The sequence below is a fragment of the Musa acuminata genome, chromosome BXJ3-4 (assembly GCF_036884655.1).
Source record: "Musa acuminata AAA Group cultivar baxijiao chromosome BXJ3-4, Cavendish_Baxijiao_AAA, whole genome shotgun sequence".
NCBI lineage: Eukaryota > Viridiplantae > Streptophyta > Magnoliopsida > Zingiberales > Musaceae > Musa > Musa acuminata.
In genome coordinates this window covers 38,818,129-38,825,457 of record NC_088352.1, presented here as the reverse complement: position 1 = coordinate 38,825,457, position 7,329 = coordinate 38,818,129, and the positions used below count along the sequence as shown (strand labels likewise).

The 7,329-nt window shown below is 44.4% G+C and overlaps 1 protein-coding gene across 1 annotated transcript; it reads left to right on the top strand.

Moving 5' to 3' along the window:
• Window positions 1-2,095: 2,095 nt before the first annotated feature.
• On the top strand, window positions 2,096-6,263 carry LOC135636136 (protein PLASTID MOVEMENT IMPAIRED 1-RELATED 1-like). Its single transcript, XM_065147726.1, has 2 exons — window positions 2,096-4,739; window positions 4,851-6,263. The coding sequence occupies exons 1-2, from the start codon at window positions 2,272-2,274 to the stop codon at window positions 5,983-5,985; spliced, it is 3,603 nt and encodes a 1,200-aa protein (XP_065003798.1). The 5' UTR covers window positions 2,096-2,271; the 3' UTR covers window positions 5,986-6,263.
• The last annotated feature ends 1,066 nt before the right edge of the window (window positions 6,264-7,329 follow it).

Below are 7,329 nucleotides of genomic sequence, written 5' to 3'. Positions count from 1 at the left end.
CCCTTGAGAATTATCTTACCTTCGAATAACCAATTGCTTTTTCAACTTGAGGGAGATCACAGGCTCCTTGATGTTTGATACTTCAGCTTGCTCAATCGCACATTACACTATGCAATGCTGAAACAAAGAACCCCCATAGTAAAAAAAAGTATTTAACTTTTATGGATGGGTAATGTGGTCGACATCTATTGCTCAAGAAGTATCTGATGGATTTAAATGTAGCGAGTCGCTTGTAGAACGTAGAGCATAACTATCTTCCATGTGCAGTGTCAGTGCATTTGTTTTCGTAACTCCGGAGGATCATACTTTTAGTCTTATTGAAGAGTTCTTATGTGGATGATGCAGGGAACTCTCAAAGAAGGCTCAAGAGGCAAATACACTAGGTGATCAGAACCGATCCATCACTTATATTTTGATCCAAGCTGTGTTCGCGGTGGCAACCATGGCCCTTGCGGTTCCTTCATGTCCTATCAGATACATGCTATCCTCCGAATCTTCCAAGTATCCATGACCACATGGAACGATGCGAGCTTCATTCTGTTGTCATGCATTGCCAGTCTACCAGGTGGATTTTACATAACTATAGTAAAAAGGGGATGAACACATCAACCAAGAAGAAGAAATTTGAGATGAACACATCAACCAAGAACTAGATCAAGTGGTGGATCTAGTAAAAAGGGGAAGGTCCATTGCATGAGGCTCACTTGAATCTGGGGAGGGTCAATATCATCGTATTAAGTTTTACAGGCAAAAAGTGGTTTCCACAGTTTGTACTTTGTTCAGTCATGTTACTGTACTATAAGTAGTTTTGATTACCAGAACAATCTAGGAGTTGCTATCATCTATTGTCTTTTCCTCCTTTCATCTATTCCTTTCTTCAAGTGCTAGGAAACTTAAAAGAGTGTGTGATGTTTGCTTGATAACACTTCTTGCTACAAACTTTTGGTTATTAGAATATGTAATTTAACCTGTAACTAAAAGTACTACTTACATGTAGTTATTACAAAGATGTAAATGCCACAAATAGCAATTGCATGCCAGCTTAATTTATATTATAGTTGATGCTTGCAATTGAAACTAAGATAGAAGAGAGACTTAGTTGACACCAGCAACTATAAGATAAATGATGAAGACTTAATTAGTTGATATTATGAAATAGGTCAGAAAGAAGATGATGGTTATACATATTAGTATAATTCATATATGAAAGGATGAAATGGAGTTCCAAATCTAATTTTGATTAATTAATTTATTTGTAATATTTTAAATTATAAATCGATTCGTAACATGTACCGTATTAGATACATGTTTTATAAGTAATCGGACTCTTACAATTATTGAATTAATTGATACAAAATAATAATAAGTTCAATTGAATTAATTGAACTTATTAGTAGTAGCAAATAATAATAATAATAATAATAATAATAATAATAATAATAATAATAATAAACACGGCTGCTGCTGTTCCATCTGGAATTATTATTTCTCGCGAGGAACACGTGACATGGTCCAGTGCACAGGGGCGGCGCGCCCACAAGATGACAAACGGCCGGCGACACGTTGCGCTGCCACCCAACTGCGCATTCGAATTCAAACTCTTCGATTCCGTAATTCGATTCCCAGAGCGTTTCCCTCCTACCTTCCCCCAAATGTCTGCTCCCTTCACCCCCCAACTTAGCGTTATTATTGTTACTGTTAATTGCGATAACAACTCTCATCATCATCAACATTACCCGAGTTCGGACAAGAGGACGAATTAATGTGGGTTAATCCCTCATCAACTTCACCCACCCACCCCGTCTCATCGGAGACGCACGAATCTTGCAGCGGAAGAGATCCGTATCCAGCGGCTGAAGAGACCCGATCGCCTCATGATGGCACCCATGGCATTGCTTTTCCACTCATTGATTACGTACTCGTGATTCACCTGTCTTGTGATTGGTTCTTATGTGGGACGTCGTGTCCCATGTTGAGATGCTGGTTCAAAATTGGAAGCAAACCGACTTACGGAAAGTACAGTAAAGCATATACGCCTCCGCCTTAATATGGTCCGATTAACGCTGGTCCACGTTACCTTAACTTACAACCCAACCCCATCTCCCAACCATCAAACGACGAAGAAGAGGAAGGCAAAGGAAGAAGGAAACCCATCTGCGTCGCCCTAAAGGTCGTGGCAAGGAGATGGAAGAAGACAGAGATCTGTAAGCAATCTTCCATCGCCTGCCCTCCTCTTGTAGCTCCAGTTGCGGCGTAGAAGAAAGGGGGGCGATGATTGGGAAGCCCACCTTCGGCAAGGGCAAACCCGGCAGCAGCGGCGGGAGCGACCAACAGGGCAACGCTCGCTTCCTTCACGAGATCGAAGCCCTCAGCAAAGCCCTATCCGTCGACCCCAAGCAGCCCCGACACCCACGGTCTTCCTCCGACGACCGCCGGTCCATCTCCGCCGGCCGATCTCACCTCAAGGCCCCCTCCAATCCCAAGCCCTCCTCCTCCGACAAGCAGAAGGATAAGAAGAAGCCCGGGTCTTCGTCCCTTTGGGGCTGGAACCCTATCAAGAAGGCCCTCTCCCACATCGGCGGCCACCGCCGCTTCGACTGCTGCTTTTCCCTCCATGTCCATTCTATCGAGGGCCTCCCGGCGGCCCTCGCTGGTGCCTCGCTCGCTGTGTACTGGCGCCGCACCACCGACCCCGTCTCCTCCGCCGCCGCCACTCGCCCGGCCCGCGTCCTCCATGGCGCTGCTCTGTTTGGGGAAAGCCTCACCTACCGCTGCTCCGTGCACGGCGCCCGCAGCGGGCCGGGCGGCACGGCCAAGTATGAGGCGCGGCACTTCCTGATCTACCCCGCTCTCACGGTCGGCGCCCCTGGGCTGGACCTCGGGCGCCACCTGGTGGACCTCACCCGCGTGCTGCCAGCCACACTCGAGGAGCTCGAGGATGCGGAGAAGGCGTTCGGCAAGTGGAGCACGAGCTACCGGCTTTCGGGTAAGGCAAGGGGAGCATCCCTCAATGTCAGCTTTGGGTTCTCACTGGTGGGAAATAATTCTGTGGATGCACGAGAGAGGGAGGGGTCCAGAATGTTGAATTTGGAGGAAGGAGGGCTCGATAAGGTCAATTGGCAGGGCCCGATGGCTCCTGCGGGAAGCCGGCTTCAACATCATGGCCGGTGCCAGTCAGTGAAGGATGTTAAGGTACTTCATGAGGTCTTACCGAGCTCCAAGTCAGATGCCTTGGCCTTGGCTAATTTTGAGAGGCAAGCGAAGCCAGAGAAGTCCAATGACTCTAAGGAACTTCCAACTTTGGATGCTGATGCAAAGCGAGAGCTTCAGATCATTGTGGAACAGATTCAATCTACAGAGTTGAGGACTTGCTTAGTATCAGAGCTCTTGGAAGGAACTGAGGAAGAGCCTCAGCTCTTGGACGGAATTGAGGTGGAGTCGCATCTGCCGAAGCCATGTATATTGCCGGAGGCTGTCAAAGGAAGTGATGAACGGGAGTGCGATGAGCCCAAATTCATGGTGATCGAACACGGGGTAGAGATTGTATCAAAAGACCGGACTTGCAAAACCAGTGGTGACATTGAGATTGACGAGTCTGCTGGTGATGACGAAGTGGGTGAGGCCAGAAAGGAAGGACTGGATGCGAAACCAGAAGAACCAGTTGCGGAAATGGCTCAGCAGGAAAGCCATAATCTGCATGATGCTTCATTGTTGACTGGTGAGGCCAAAATGGAAGAAGGGTCAGATATGAAGATACATGAACCCGATGCGGAAGAAGCTGAGCATGACATCTATAGTCCACAAGAGGGCACATTGTTGGCTGTGGATCCACCGGTGCAAGACCTAGATTCTATCTTTGGTGAGCTCTCGGTTCTTGAATTAGGGGAATTTGAGTCTCCAGATATCCAAGGCAAACCAACCAAGCAACTGAGTCATGGGGACATTAAGTCTAACTACAAGATGGCAAATTTGCTGAGCAGGTCCCGTAGCTTAGATGCTGTCACGGAGTCTGTTGCCAGTGAATTCTTAAGCATGCTAGGTATAGAGCATAGTCCTTTCGGATTGAGTTCGGACAGTGATCCAGATTCACCAAGGGAGCGGTTGTGGAAGCAATTTGAGAAGGAATCACTAGCTTCAGGTGAAAATATCTTTGGTCTTGATGCTGGAATGGAGAAGCAGCCCTATTGGGATGAACTTTCAGATGGTCTTGATCTCTCAGTAATTATTCAAGAAGCTGAGACAGAGCTTCAGAACGCGGAACTGGCAATGAACAACATGAAATCCAGGGCTAAAATGCTGGAAGATGCAGAAACAGAAGCTTTGATGCATGCATGGGGCTTGAACGAAGAGGCCTTTCATTGCTCTCCGCCTGGGAGCGGCGGTGGATTTGGTAGTCCCATCGACCTCCCTCCGGAAGAGCCACTTGAGTTGCCACTGCTTGGTGAGGGCTTGGGTCCTATTGTTCAAACAAAAGATGGAGGTTTTTTGCGGTCCATGAACCCTTTGATGTTTAGGAACGCAAAGAACAAAGAGAACTTGATCATGCAGGTGTCCAGCCCCATTGTGGTTCCTGCAGAAATGGGTTCTGGGATCATGGAGATATTGCAGCGATTAGCTTCAGTGGGCATTGAAAAACTATCAAGGCAAGCAAGCAAGCTGATGCCGCTAGAAGATATCACTGGTAAGACAATGCAACAGATAGCCTGGGATTCTGCAACTGCTCTGGATTCTTGTGAAAGGTCTGAGAGTTTTATCATCTGTTTCTCTTCAGTTTAATTTCTTTTGTAACCCCCCCTTGTTTTAGAATCTTCTGATGCCTGTATTAAAATTTTCTCCTATGGTTTGTACAGGAATGACTTATTAGAAAATCATTATCCAGAAACAGGGTTGGCTGCTTCTCATAATGTCTCTGGGAGGAGGAAGAAAGGTAATGGCATGTCTCTAGCTTCCTCCAGCACTGGGGAAATGATATCTGAATATGTTTCACTGGAGGATCTAGCTCCAATGGCAATGGATAAGATTGAAGCCCTTTCAATTGAGGGGTTGAGAATACAGACAGGCATGTCTGATGAAGAAGCACCTTCAAATGTTAGCCCCCAGTCTATCGGAGAAATTTCAGCATTGGAAGGAAAAGGAGCCGACAATAGCTGGTCTCTAGGTCTGGAAGGCACAGCTGGATTACAGCTTTTGGACATTAAAGACAGCGGGCACGATGTAGATGGCTTAATGGGTTTGTCTATAACACTAGATGAGTGGATGAAGCTTGATTCAGGCATAATTGATGAGGAAGATCAGGACAGTGATCGAACATCGAAGATTCTGGCAGCCCATCATGCTAATTCAATGGACTTGATTTGTGGTGAGTGGAAGGAAGACAAGAGAGGTAGGAAAAAATCTGGTAGAAAGTGGGGATTGTTGGGGAATAACTTCACTGTTGCTCTGATGGTACAGCTCCGGAATCCCTTAAGGAACTATGAGCCAGTGGGCACGCCAATGCTTGCTTTAATTCAAGTTGAGCGAGTTTTTGTTCCCCCGAAACCTAAAATATACAGCACTGTTTCAGAAAAGGGAAACAGTGAACAAGAAGATGAGGTTGAGACTGAAAGCAAACCATTGACCAAGGAGGAGAAACATGAGGAAGAGGTCATTCCTCAGTACAAAATCACTGAGGTACATGTTGTGGGTCTAAAAACAGAACCTAACAAGAGAAGTCTTTGGGGTAATCCCAAGCAACAACAGTCTGGTTCTAGGTGGTTGCTTGCTACTGGAATGGGCAAGAGTAATAAGCATCCGTTTATGAAGTCGAAGACAGTTGCAAAACCTTCTCAAGACATGACGGCCAAAGTGCAGCCAGGAGATACTCTTTGGAGCATTTCTTCACGTGTTCATGGCAGTGGGGCCAAATGGAAAGAGCTAGCGGCTCTGAACCCTCACATAAGGAACCCTAATATCATCTTCCCGAATGAAACTATTAAGCTGCGTTGAGTACAGTAAGCACATGGTAAAACACTATCACATGAGCCTTTTGTACAGAGGGCAGATGGGTTGCATGGGGTGCATTGTCGTTCATCGTTTGGTTTCTGCAGCTTAATATTACGGGCACCTGTCATGCCTGGATTCCATATTGTAAGGACTAAATATGGTTGCAATTCATCGTTGAGTTTCTTGTTGCACATACTTTCGAAAACAAATCTTAATAGCCATGCAGGCAATTTATGTAACTAAGCATCTTTCTATAAATAGATCTGCATTGTTTGTGTCTATACTCTATACATCAGCATAGCACTAGGGATGAGGTCCTTCAGCACATGATTGTGTTTCCACCATGGATTTCTTTTGCTCCTTGTGAATTTCTCATTCAAGGTGTGAATCATTTTTATTTGTCGAAATAGAATAATGAAACTACTTTGCATCTTTATTAGCTTATTCAAATTGTTTAAACCTTCTTCCCTGGAAGGATGGTAAGATATCTGGATGGTACTTTCACCAAAGTAATGCTAGAGTTAGCTATCTTTTCCAAATCCATAAACTTTGCAGATATGTAAAATCCTAGTTTATATGTTAAAGGATTGGTGCCATTTCAAGTTTGCTTTTGTTGGTGCCTAAATCATGGCCATCTTTTGTTGCACTGCTGAGTAAATTTAGTGTGATCAATAAGGACAGTGTTGTCACAATGGCTTGTTGTTGTAACTGAGCCATGAATTGCTTGTGATTTCTAATATCTATTTAAATGTCATGAAAGGTTTGTAAATTTGTGAAAGCTGCTGAGTTGTTAGAGATCAAACCAATAATTAGTTAATTGCTTGACTTGGAAAGAATTGATAGCAGGTAAAAGAAGAACCTGAAGCCTGATGGGTGAAAGTTGTGCTGTTTCTTTCTGATTGCAGGCAGTGAAAGTTGCTTCAGGTTAGTGCAGAAATTTGCACACCTTTTAAGGTTATTTTCAACTATATTTCTTTTATTTTCAAGAATCAGGTTATTATTATAACTTTTGAGAAGTCATCATATTTGTGTCACACAGGATTTCATACTTAGCAAAAGCACTTATTATTCACATCATACCTTAATATCCTACGTGTCAATTGACTAAGGTACGAAGACTATATATATATATATATATATATACCTAAATTATTATTTCTGATATCGAATGGACTGCCATTTCGAATTAGAATCGTTGACATTTAAACTCACACTACTCCCAGCAGTGCTCGAGAATGAATCTAAATCCCCCGTTGTGTGGTGATTTGAACATTAAGAATACATCAGCATATGCTGGCCACCATCAGAACACAGAAAACAGAAGAAAAATAACCTACTGATGGCACT